The sequence below is a fragment of the Coloeus monedula genome, assembly GCF_965178545.1.
Source record: "Coloeus monedula genome assembly, chromosome: 3".
Classification (NCBI taxonomy): Eukaryota; Metazoa; Chordata; class Aves; order Passeriformes; family Corvidae; genus Coloeus; species Coloeus monedula.
Window position 1 is genome coordinate 56,468,840 of NC_138783.1, and position 13,016 is coordinate 56,481,855.

General features: G+C 50.2%; 1 protein-coding gene across 1 annotated transcript; it reads left to right on the forward strand.

The window, feature by feature from the left end:
• The first annotated feature begins 863 nt into the window (after positions 1-863).
• On the forward strand, positions 864-6,090 carry TPT1 (tumor protein, translationally-controlled 1). The gene is made up of 6 exons (XM_082279459.1): positions 864-1,021; positions 1,267-1,340; positions 1,986-2,176; positions 2,904-3,009; positions 4,318-4,434; positions 5,861-6,090. The coding sequence occupies exons 1-6, from the start codon at positions 994-996 to the stop codon at positions 5,861-5,863; spliced, it is 519 nt and encodes a 172-aa protein (XP_082135585.1). The 5' UTR covers positions 864-993; the 3' UTR covers positions 5,864-6,090.
• Positions 6,091-13,016: the final 6,926 nt, after the last annotated feature.

Here is a 13,016-nt window from a genome sequence, read left to right on the forward strand (position 1 = left end):
GAAGACGTACGAGGAGCGGCTGAGGTCACTTGGTCCGTTCAGCCTGGAGGAGACTGAGGGGAGGCCTCCGTGCAGTTACAGCTCCCTGGGAGGGGCAGTGCCGCTGCCGCTGCCGGTGTCGGTGTCGGTGCTGCTGTCGCTGTCGCTGTCGGTGTCAGTGCCGGTGTCGCTGCCGCTGTCGGTGTCGGTGTCGCTGCCGGTGTCAGTGCCGGTGTCGCTGCCGGTGTCGCTGTCGGTGTCGCTGTCGGTGTCGGTGTCGGTGCCGGTGTCGCTGTCGGTGTCGGTGCCGCTGTCGGTGCCGCTGTCGGTGTCGCTGTCGGTGTCAGTGCCGGTGTCGCTGCCGCTGTCGCTGTCGGTGCCGGTGTCGGTGCCGCTGTCGCTGTCGGTGCCGGTGTCGCTGTCGGTGTCGCTGCCGGTGTCGCTGTCGGTGTCGCTGCCGGTGTCGCTGCCGGTGTCAGTGCCGGTGTCGCTGCCGGTGTCGCTGTCGCTGCCGGTGTCAGTGCCGGTGTCGCTGTCGCTGCCGGTGTCAGTGCCGGTGTCGGTGTCGGTGTCGGTGCCGGTGTCGCTGTCGGTGTCAGTGCCGGTGTCGGTGCCGGTGTCGCTGTCGCTGTCGGTGTCGGTGCCGGTGTCGGTGCCGGTGTCGGTGCCGGTGTCGCTGTCGCTGTCGGTGTCAGTGTCGGTGTCGGTGCCGGTGTCGGTGCCGGTGTCGCTGTCGGTGTCAGTGCCGGTGTCGGTGTCGGTGCCGCCCCAGCCCTCGCTCCGAGAGCCCCACGCTCGCGCTCCCCTCGCGCGGCGGTTCCGGGCGCGGCCGCGCGGGGGCGCCGCTGGCGGCGGGGCGGGGCGGTGCGCAGTGCGCGTGCGCGGTGACGCGCGGGGCCGTGCCCGCTATATGAGCCCCGGCAGGCGCTGACTCGGCCCTTTCCGCCCCGCTCCCGCCCCGCGCCCGGGTCGCTGCGCTGAGACCCCGCGCCCCCGCCGCCCCCCGCCGCCGCCATGATCATCTACCGGGACTGCATCAGCCGTAAGGGCGGGGGGGGGGGCGCGGCGCGGCCGGGAGGGGCGGCCGGGCTGCCGCTCGGAGCGGGGGGGGAAGCGCGGCCCGGGCCCGGGCGCTGGGCCCGGCGGTGCCGCCGCGCATGTGCGGGGCTGGGCCGAGGCGGGGGGGGCGCGGGGCCCGGGGGCGGGAGCGGCGGGGGGAAGGTGGTGGGTGCCGGGAGGTGGAGGCTGACGTGTGCGTGTGTGTGTGTGTATGTCTGTCCCCCGCAGAGGATGAGATGTTCTCGGACATCTACAAGATCCGGGAGGTGGCGGACGGCCTGTGCCTGGAAGTGGAGGGGAAGGTGAGTGCCCGCCCGCCCCGAGGGAGGGAGGAAGGGACGCCGCGGTGACTCACGGCCGGTGGGGAGTGGGGGTGGCATCCCTGCGAAGGGCCCGAGGAGGGAGGGAGAGGGAGAAGGGAAGACCAGTGCCTGTTGCTGCCGCGGGTGGTGCCTAAGAGAGCCCGGGTCAGCTAGGGTAGAGGGTGATGGAGTTTGGGTTAGGCACGGGAGGGGGAGTCATGCTTGGGAGCCATAGAATCATGGAATGGTTTGGGTTGGAATGGACCTTGAAGATCATCCAGTTCCAACCTCCCTGCCATGGGCAGGGATACCTTCTACTAGATCGGGTTGCTCAAAGCCCCATCCAACCTGGCCTTGAACACTTCTAGAGGTGGGGCATCCACAGCTTCTTTGGGCAACCTCTGCCAGTGCCTCCCATGTAAAGAATTTCTTCCTGATAGCTAATCTAAACCTGCTCTCTTTCAATTTGAAGCCATTCCCCCTTCTCCTGTCCCTGGGAAAATCAGTACTCAAGCTGCAGCCAGGTTCCTTGCACTGAACAGTGTCTCTGGAGTTGTGCCCTGCTGTCAGGTCATAGGTGTGTAAGAGCAGTAGCGTTAAGGTTTTTTGCAGAGCCGTTAAGTTTTTTGATGTCTCTAAATCTAGATGGTCACCAGGACAGAGGGTCAAATTGATGACTCTCTAATTGGTGGCAATGCCTCTGCTGAAGGTCCTGAGGGAGATGGAACAGAAGCCACGGTCATAACTGGTGTTGACATAGTAATTAACCACCACCTTCAGGAGACCAGCTTCACAAAAGAATCCTACAAGAAGTACATCAAGGATTACATGAAAGCGTAAGTGTTGGAAGGCTTTCCTTTCAGTGGGATGGCAGTGGTTTTACATGCTTGAGATTATAAAAACAGCATTGGGTTTATTCATAGTAGGTGTTAGTTCTGATACAGGTGTGAAACTGGCTGTGAATTTCAGTAATGTCTTAATGCTTGGCAGAACTGGAGCCCTGAAGAATGGGTGCTGGAATATCTATATTTATCTTGGCTGAGGTAGAGGACTTAGTTATGTGCTTTGGATCTTATTTGTAACCTTGCTGTTTTCTTTCGTATTTCTCCATGCCAAACCTTCATGTGGAAGGGACTGAGGTGGTAAAAAAAAGCTTCCTGAAGCTTTTCTAGCATGACAATGTGCAAATGGGACTTTTTGCTAGTTCAAGGTGTAATTTCTGTTGCTTGCTGTTCAGTGGGGTTAATACTGATGGTGAAAATGCTTTGTGACACAGATGGGTGACACTCTTGGTGCTGTGGAAGAGGCTTGCTGTTTTTTGCTGATTTTTGCCTTTTTTATTAACCTAGTAGTATAATGAGCTTGGTAGGAGTGGCAGGCACTGTTTTGTGATTTCACTTGCAAAATTTAATTAAAATCTGGGGGCTTTGAGAAGGAGTGGGGGGAAAGGCAGCAAAATCAAAATTTGATAGGTAGCAACTCTTTCTGCTATGACACCCCACCAGACAGTGAAGTTATTTAACTAAACATGTTTTCAGAGCTTTTTTTTTTTCCCCCTTCCAGAATCAAAGCCAGACTTGAGGAGCACAAGCCAGAGAGAGTAAAGCCTTTCATGACAGGGGCTGCAGAACAAATAAAACACATCCTTGCCAACTTCAAAAACTACCAGGTAACTTATGTTTCCTTAACAGCAGTATTGATAAGCTGTAATTGGTTCATTTGCTGTACTGATTTGGATAATTTTGGGGGCTCCTGTTGTGAGGATGCTAACCTGACCTTTTCTGAGCGTATTAGGGGCCCTGAGAGTCAGGGAAGAGAAACAGCCAAAGACTTTTAGGTGTTTGGGGATCTCATTTCGGCTGGTAATGCTTGTAGTTATCTGCATTTGTTGTTAGGGCAATTTAGGGACTGTGGAGTTAGACTGGAAAGGTGGATACTTTGGCCCTTGCTGTGTCTTACTCTTTTCACAGCAGCATGGTAAAATTAGAGAATCACAGAATGCTTTGGGTTGAAAAGCAGCATTGAGTGGCAATCCCTTGCCATGTGCAGGGACACCTTCCACTAGATCAGGTTGCTCAAAGCCCCATCCAACCTGGCCCATGAGCACTTCCAGAGATGGGGCATCCACAGCTTCTCTGGTCAGCCTGTGCCAATGTCTCACCACCCTCACAGTAAATTATTTCTTCCTAATATGTAATCTAAATCTGCCCTCTTTTGAGTTCAAAGCCAATCCCTGTTGTCCTATTGCAACATGCCTCTGTCAAAAGTCCCTCTCCAGATTTTTTTTGTAGCCCTTTTTAGGCACTGGAAGCTGCCGTAAGATCTCCCTGGAGTCTCCAGGGGTGAACAGTCCCAACTCTCTCAGCCTCTCCTCATAGGGGATGTGCTCCAGGCCTCTGACCATCTTAGTGGCCCATCTGGGCTTGGTCCAGCACATCTTATGTTGGGTTCCCAGCTCCAGAGCTAGATGCAGCACTCCAGGTGAGGTCTCAGCAGAGCAGAACAGATATCACCTCCCTTGGCCTGCTGGTCACTCCTCTCCTGATACATTTGGGTTTCTGGGGTGCAAGCTCACAGGGCTGGGTTACGCTGAGTTGTTGTCAGCCAACACCCCAAGTCTTTCTCCTGAGAGCTGCTCTGAATCTGTTCTCAAGCCCAGCCTGTATTTGTGTGTCGGATTGCCATCACCCAGGTGTAGGATCTTGCACTTGGCCTTTTGAACTTCACAAGGTTCCCTTGGACCCACCTCTCCAGCCTGTCTAGGTCCCTCTGGGTGGCATCCCTTTCTTCTGGTGTATCATCCATGGTGGTATGGAGATGGACAAGCTGCAGAGAAGGAAACTGCTTGTGGCTGGTCAAAGACTTTTTTAAAAGGAAGACTTTTAAACTGAGCTTGGTGGTGAATTGTTCATGTGTAAAAAGGCATTTTCTCCTGATAATAGCTGATTAAATGTCTCAGTAACACATTCCTCTGAAGTTCTTTGTAGGAGAGAACATGAATCCAGATGGAATGGTGGCTCTCCTGGATTTCCGTGAGGACGGTGTGACCCCATATATGATTTTCTTTAAGGACGGCTTAGAAATTGAGAAATGTGTAAGTACTGACCTGACCTGGGTGAATGTGCCCAAGTACATGGTGAGCTCCTTCATCACTTGTTCTCCTGTACCCCTGTTAAAGTGAACAGTAGCTGCCAGTTAAAAAACAGTGTAAGCACAGCATGATGAGTGCTTCATATTATATAAAGGGCCTGAAACTTATGAGTACTATTCAGTTGTACTGAAGGGGGATGTAGTGTCACTGCAATGACTCATGGTGATTTAATGGCTAAGAAATGCAGAAGGGATTGCCCTGGTGAGATGTGTGTAATTGGGAATGGGTTTAAACTATTACCTTAAAGAGACGGTCCTCTAAAATGGAGCACTTCTACTTTGGATCCCCTTTGTGGGGGTTAATTGTGAAGTACCTTGCATGGTCATGTCCCATCTTCTTTCACTTAATCGGATGGTCTGCTACAAGAACTGTCAGTTTAAATATTGCTCTAAATTTGGGAACACAGTAATATGTGACCAAGTACTTAACCTTACTCTCTCTGGAATCTCCAACTACTACCTGAACTCAGGACAGCTCCTGTGGTTTGCTTTAACTACTCTGTATTGGAATATGGTTGCCACAAGACGGTATTTGGGTCCCAACACTTGTGGGTTTTTGGCTTGTTTGGAGACCTGTGGAATTCACTGCAGTGTGGGATCACCAGTTGCTTTGCCCAGTCATTGTGGACTTGTGAAGTCTGTTTACAGACTGCTAAATTTATCTGTAAAGGCTCTTACAGGCTTTCTGGTATGCAAATCATCTAAAGATGAGCCAGATTCTGGTGTGGAGCAGTAGCCCAACTAAATGAATACTTTAATTGGCAGACAGACACAGCACCTCCCACAGCCTGATGGAGGGGTGATGTCTGTCCTGGCCCTGGAAGAGGTGATCACCTGGAAGGTACCTCCTGGGAGCAGAAGCTTCTGTGCATCTCCTCTACAGGGGCACACCTTTTGGATGTGTTGTTTGGGTAACTCCATCTACTTCAAGGTGGAGTGAAAGAACAGTAGCAGGGTGTTCCCATGTGCAGTAAAACCTGCTTCAGCTTCTTGGTGCAGCTGTTTTCAGAGACAGCATGTACATTGTAAGCTCTGGTACTTGTTTTGGATGTGCTCTTACTTGAGAGGAAATCTGAACCTTGGCGTGTCAAGCAGGAAGGGTGTGAATGAGTGTTCCACCTGGCTTGCTCAGCAGCTGGTGGGTGCCAGTTGCTCTGTACAATTGTAAAAATGATCAGCATCCTCTGATAGACCATGGGCACTTTTCCTGTTGCTCCCTGGTTTGCACTAAGATGCAAAAATAACTTCCTTGCGCTTTCTGCCTGCCTGACTGTGGCAGCCCAGATTGAATTAGGGAATACATGAATAAGTTACAGAAACTTACTGTGACTGTCATGACCTTCAGCTAACACTTGCCACTCTTGTTTCAGTAACAAATCAAACAGTATGGTTTTGGATCACTTGTCTTCATAGCTGGCTGCTGTTTCTTCTTCATCGGCACAACACCAGGAATCGGCAATGTCTAACAACTGGACTGATGTCATCTTGAGCTTTATTCACTTATTTTGACCCTGATTTGGAGTGGAGGCATTGTTTAAAAAAAAAAACGAAAAAAACATCTATCATGTAGGTTGTCTAAAATAAAACTCATTTAAACCCATTCTAGGTGATGTCTGTTGATGTGTCTCTCAAGGTGACTTGAAGGAGAGGTTGCACCAAGGATTGGGTGCTGTCAGTAGCAGAGCTGGTGCCAGTGCCCTACAACTGGACTGTTTCCAGACAGATTTCACTGTTTGCCTGTGGCACTGGAGTGCAAAAGCAGGTTGAGGTCAGTAAGGCAAAGTCCAAAAAATGTCATAATGGAGTGGACCACCTTCATTGTTCGTGATTGTGCAGAGACTTACCTCTGGAAGAGATAAGAAATGAATAATGAAAACATCCCAAAATGGAATATGTGCCACTCAAGCTGGGGGCTGGCTGAGCTGCTTTGTCAGACAAGTGTACTTGAGTCTCTCCTGAGTTGTAGTATGTCTCCAAGATCAAGGGAGAAGGCTGAATAGGGACACTGGAGAGAAGGTGAAATGACTGTTTTCCAACACAGCCTGGCTGTGGTACTTTGTATTTGAGAGCTGTTGAGGGAGCATATTAACTAGAATTTAGTCAAGTAGCAGGATTTTTCTGTGCTTGGCCTCTTGGAGAGAGATGTTGGAATGGCCTAGCTGTGCCCTAGACTTCCTGCAAACTGGCTGAATGTCTGTGCTTGAGAAGTGTTACTTGCTGTTCCTGCCGTGTTCCTTGTTAGGGAATGCATCTGTTTGACAGACCTGGAGCAAACACTGTTGCTTCTCTGGTTCTCTCTGAGATGCAACAGTAACAGGTTCCTTGCGCTTTCTGCCTGTCTGGCCTGGTGGCAGTTTGGATTGAATAAAGGAACACAAATTTCCTCAGAGCCCCACCTGGAGCAAGTAAGTGGGTGTTTGTTGCTGCTGTGTGCCTGACCAGGGATGTTGCCTTGGACTGGTAATCATTAACTTTCTTCCTGCTGCAGTGATGGCAGAGGCATAGGAGGTTAAGGTGCCTGAAAGGGGAGGGCATGGCCCACGTGCCAACTGTTTATCTCCTACAGAGTTTCTTCGTCTTTGCTGTTCTGTGTCAGTTTTTGGCCCCTGGTGCTGGAGGGTGGAGGTGGGGGTCTGCAGGGGTGAGATAGATGTGGCAGCAGGCTGGGAGGAGTGAGAGACTGTGGAGGAGGGAGTGGAGTATGCCCTAGTTATCTCTGAGGTTCCGGTCTGGTTAAATACACCTTCTTTTAGTTCTGTGGGAATTTCATTTATATAAATATATAATTTTTTTTAAGCTTTTCCAAGTAAGAATTTTGGGTCAGCTGAGCTTCTGGATGAGGTACAATTTTGGTGTAACCTGTTTCACTCAATGGGGCTGAAAGGGAGGCAGGTTCAAAGCCTGGATAAAGTCATTGAGGCAACTCTTGCTTTCCTTGTAGAGGATGTAAATGGGGCCAGGTGAGGATGTTATCTTCTCTTTTCTGTTGCATCTTCATTAAAAATGAGAGCATTAAAGGAGAGGGAGAGGAAACAGTTGAGGCTTTTGCTTCTCAGTTGAGTAAAGTTAGTGTGGGCAGGGCAGTGCTGGTATGGCTGTGCTGCCCCTCATAGCCCTGGCTCCCACTTCCTGTGAGTCAAAGTTTAAAACTGGAGCTGATATGTGGGAGTGAAAATGGCTCCTCCCCCTGCCTGCCTGCTTCTGCCGAGGCTGGGAGCCCTGGGCACCAGCCTGGAGCAAATTGCTACGTGGCACCTGTGTACAGATGAGGTGCTGCTGTGAAAAGCAGGTGCTTCAAAGCACCGTGAGCACAGCCTTGCTGCTTGGTTGAATGGCAGATTGTGTGTCATGCTGTCTGTACTCCAGGCTCATTGGGATATTTAATTGGTGTGCAGACATTCCTAACTAGGGGGTTCTGTGCTCCAAGCAGGTGTTCTTTTCTGCATGGCAGAGCCTCTGGTGGGAAGGCTCCATTCAGCCTGCTGTGAGGAAGTGTTAGTTCAAAGGCTCTGGAGTTGTGGGATTTTGTTTGTTTCTTCAGTGAGCTGCAAGAGAAATGTTCTTTCTGTACTCACTGCACTTCCCAAAAATGCATTGCTGCCTTCAGTTTCTCAGGGAAGAGGACAATTCTTGCTGCTCTGCAGCATCAAGTCTGTCAGATGCACCAGGGAGGGTGTGGCAGGGAAGGACTGCGGCAGTGACAAGTGGTTGTCGCAGCTGCGCTGCGTTGGTAGCTGCCTGCTGTGGAGTGGCTGGTAAATGCACTTGTCCACAGTCCATGGCACAGCTCTGTGTTGGGAAGGAAGTCAGTGTATTTCCTCATTATGTAATTCCTCCTCTTCTGACCCATCTTCATCTAAAGCAGCTGTTTCCTTCCTGGGCCTGAAAAGCTGAAGTGATTTGGAAAGGAAACTTCATACATCAGACAACAGCTTTGGCATTATTAAATTGATAAAATCCCCCATGGTAACAAATTACCCTGGTGCTGCTTCAAATACAGCCCGAACTGAAGGACAGCTTTAAAACTTAGCCCTGCCTTGTTTTAAAACATAGGCTTATCAGGCCTGCATCTCGCATTCCTGGAAAGATACTTTCAGTGGATTTGGGAAGGATCCAAATAGCATTTTCCCTGAGCCTCATGGAGCAGGTTAAGCAGCTGGGTGGAAACCTTTCTTCTGCTGGCTCGGGTCTCAGGCTGCTCCTGCACCCGCTAGGAGCTGGATGCTGATTTGTGGGTGGCCCCCACATACTTCCTTGCTGGGGAAGGAAGGCTGATTTGCTTACAAAGAGAAGAACCTGCCTTTTTAGTTTCATATCTCTGTGGCTAAAGGAGTGATGCCTTGAGGCTGAAGGAAGCAGCTGCTGTGCTGGGCACGTGTTCCATGGTCCCCTTGACCTTTTGCCCTCCCACCCCACTGCTCTCCCTCAATGTCTGCTTTTTGTCTTACAGTTTTGCTACCCCATCTACAAATCCACAAAAAAACCCCGAACACTTTCCATGGGCCAGTGACTGATGTTAATGTCTGAATGCTGCTGCAGCAGTGTTTTGCTCCTTTGCCATCTGCTTTGATGAGAAAGGGTGCAGACCTGGGGGTGTTCATGTGGAGGGAACATCTGGTGTGCTGCAAGAGACACTGGTGTCCCCACTGCCCCTCTGGGGGCAAAGCCCACTTAGCTTTGCCCACTGAGCATGGGCTGGGGGTGGATGCCAGAACCCAAGTGGATGATGGTCCTGGAGCCGTGTGCAGCCCTCAGCTTTGGCACAAGGAGGGAGAACCCGCAAAGGGAAAATTCTAAATGAAAGTCTGTAGGAAACACAGTTGGGTTTGATTGGTGTTGGGGGCTTTTCTTGTGAATTTATTTTTTAACTCAGTTTAGTTCACGGCCAGGAGCCAATTACAGTAAGCTTAGGACATGGTTGTTGTCCAGCAAGTAAAATGAGACTAATTTTTTTGTTAAATGTGGAAAAAAATTTAAAAGCTGCAATTTACTTTCTTCCCTAAGCAAGTCTCTGGCTGTTGAGCTGGCACAGGCCAGCCCACTGCAATCCTGGCAGTGTTCTCAGTGACAGCTGTTCAGGGAGGATGCTTTCATTAAAGAGCAATAGTATCTGCCTCAAGATACCCTCTGCTTTCTCACACTCTGCTGCTCGCTTGGAGCAGATAGGATGCCCCCCCTCTGCTCCTGTGAGCCTCCATCTGTGCTTCTCCATAGCCACTTCCCTGGGGTGTTGCTGCCACTGCAAGCTGGGATGTTTTGCTCCGGACCAGAAAACCTATGTGTCACTGCAGCCTGCAGTGCGAGAGCAGCAGTTAAACACCGTGTTCATTAGCTCAGGGATAAACGTCTTGGTAGGAGGAAAAAACCCTAGCCAAGCCTGGAAGTTTTTGCCCTAAACAGTACAAAATCCACTTCCAAGAGCACAGTCTTGCTTGTCCACAGTCCCTGTGCCTTGGCTGCCTTTTGGTTGAAACTGCAGCTGGAAGCTGTTGTGTAAAGATCACAGCCAAGTTCCTGTGGCCGGGGGTGGTGGCTTGAGGGAGCATTTTTTTGGGTGCCAGCAAATGCTGGCAACTCTGCAAGTGTGTTCTGCAGGAGTGGGTGGGATGTTGCTGAGCATGCACGTGGCTGCTGGGCATTTCGATCCACTAGAGCTGCATTCATCACCTTCCACTTTAGGCAGAAAGGAGCCAAACACCCTTGGAGACCTTTTAAAGACCATTTTGGTTGTGTGATGCCAGTGTGGCAGCAGCTGGGCACAGCGATAAAAATGCTGAACCATTGTTTCTCTGCAGCCCACCCTTTATCCTGGGAGCTAACAGCTGGGATTCACCTCCCCATCTGTGTGACCAGCAGCAGCAGGAAGGAAACACGGCTGGCATTTCAGAGAGTAAACCTCTTTTTTCCTATCCTCAGCAAGGTGCTGGTGTGCTGGCACAAAGCAGTCCAGCTGTTGTTTTTATAATAGGGAATGTCCATGAACGTAGATGCCCAGAAAGATTTCAAAGATTAGCTTCCCCCATTCTTTGTAACAGAGTAGTCGAGAAATGGCCATGTAAAGCTGGCTACTCCCGCCCTCCTCACAATGGATGTTCAGCTAACAAAACTCCACTATTGCTACTGGAATAGCCTGGTTCAAGGGCTGAGCTTTATCTGCTATAGCTACAGCTGTGTCTGCGCCCTCGGCCCCTCCCGTGGCAGCAGGGAGGGATGATTTCGCTGCCCCTGCAGCTGTGTGGTTGCTGCGGCCATAGAACTGGCTGCAGCTGCCGGTGCTTCCTGGCGCTGCCCACAAAAAGGTGTTTCAGGGAGTCAGCTCTGCCCTTCACCCACCAGGGTGCCCCAGCCCGCCAGCCACCCCCGGCAACGCGTGCTGTCCTGGTCCGGCTGTGTCCTGGTTTTCAGCCGTGCTCGTTTCTGAGTTAATTTCTTCTCGGTCGCTGTTACAGTGCTGTGTCTTGATTTCGGAATCCGAGCGGTGTTGATAACACACTGATGTTTTGGTTTTCTGCTAAGTCGTGTTTACCCTAGGTCAAGGACGTTTTTCCATTGTCTCATGCTCTGCCAGGGAAGAGGGATGCAAAAGAAACTGGGAGGGAGCACAGCTGGGACAGGTGACCTGGGATTACCAGGGTTATTCCACACCACAGAATGCCATGCCCAGTATATAAACAGGGAGGGACTTACCCATAAGGGTGGCCGACCTGGGTTCAGGAAGGGGGGGTCTGGCATCAGTCAGAGGATGGTGAGGGTGGTGGTATTGGCCACCACTTGTTTTTCTGTTTTTATTAGAGTTTTTATATTTTTTTACCATAACTACTATATTTTACTAATTTTCAGTTATTAAACTGTTCTTTCTCAACATACAAGTTTTACTTTGATTCTCCTCCCCATTTCCCTGGGGTGGGGGGAAAAGAGAAGAAGGTTGAGTGAGTGTGGGGGGATCTCTAAAGGGGTGACTCACCTCGTGTCTGCTCAGGTCCATGCTGGTACTGCCTGAGCTTCCTGAGTATGAGATTTCCAATGATTCAAACTGGTCATTTGGGAGAAGCAATGCTGGAGAGTGGATGCGCTTTTAATCTCATTTCATGGCATTTAGCACACAGAAACTTCCTCTGATGCCTGTGGGACCCACTCACCAAGCAGTGCTTTGACCACTAATATTCAAGAACATTTGCCTGAGCAGAGTTCAGCAGTGAGCAGAGACAGCAGCACATGGGAAGACCGGCAGGGAATCATTGTTCATCACTGCTGTGAGTCCAGAGTTTAAATTAATCCAAATGTGGGGGCCAGCCTCCTTCTTCCTCTCTCCTGGCAGATGGCAATCCTGCCAACAGCACTTGCGTAAGGGCCTCGTGCAGAACAAGCACAGCAGAGCTGGAGAGGTTTTGCTGGTTATTAAGTGATAGATCCAAAAGAGGTTCTTCCAAATGCTCAGTAATTACAGCCTTGCATGAATTTAGCCTAGTCCTGCAGTGCCCTGGGTTACTGCAGAAGGGAGAATACGGGCCCCATAGCAGTGTGTTTATCCTGCTGCTTCTGTCTCTAGGATGGTTTGTACTGCAAGATCCCATGGCTTGGCTGCAGGCCGGATGATGACCTGCCAAGGGCACCTAAAAACTTCTGTCTTTACCATGTGCTCCCACGAGGCAGGAGCCAGCAGAGCGCTTGAATGCACAGCACAGGTCCTGCTGCCAGCACAGGAGAGCATCTTTCATGCTCTAGATCAGCATCTCTGTGGGCTCATTGTTCCCTGCTCTCATACCACTTGGATTTTGTGGCAGCTTTTGAGGCTAGAATTCCAATTGCACTCTAACATGCTAGAAAGCCTCCAAAATCATGTAGGAAGCAGGTAAAAAAGTACTTCATGAGCTGCCTGGCTTCTGGACTCTCCACTGGTTACTTTTTCTTAGTTTACTCTGGTACAGCATTTCCTAGTTCCATTTTCGAAATGGTATTTCCTCACTGTCCTGCTCCTCATTTTTTCTTAACTGGTGTTATTCCACAGAAGATTGCAAGCAAACCAGTACACCTTGGCATTCTTCAACCTTCCTGCTTGCTTGCTGGTTGAAAACTCCATTGCTTGATTACTTCTATCACTCTACACATTTTTAATGATACCCATAAAAAAAGCAGCCCTTTGTAAAGACCATAAACCCCATAAAAAATGGAGTGCTCTGCACATTTTCCTTTACTCCTGAGTAGAGGTTATGTACCCTGTCCAAAGGCACTCTGCAGATCAATAAAACTCCTCCTTTACTTAGATGTTCAGGCATTTCATGCTGACTGATTATGTCCCTCTCAACTGAAGACAAACTGTGAAGCAGCTCACATTAAACCAGAAATACAAGGAGATCCAAAACTTTCCTGCTAAACTAATCCTGCTGGGGATCCCACTCAAAGGAACCATTTCCCTCTGAAATGGCACAGTCATTTTTACCTGTGGTAAGGAATTACACCACTACTCAATCAGGATTGCATGGCATCCCCCTGCATGGTTTTAGAAGACCATGTAAGGACCAACAC

Bases quoted from the DNA above. Each gene is read 5' to 3' on its own strand.
- TPT1 (XM_082279459.1), top strand. From the start codon at position 994: ATGATCATCTACCGGGACTGCATCAGCC. The intron at 1,341-1,985 runs GTGAGTGCCCGC...CTCTAAATCTAG, and splicing joins GCCTGGAAGTGGAGGGGAAG to ATGGTCACCAGGACAGAGGG. The intron at 2,177-2,903 runs GTAAGTGTTGGA...TCCCCCTTCCAG, and splicing joins ATCAAGGATTACATGAAAGC to AATCAAAGCCAGACTTGAGG.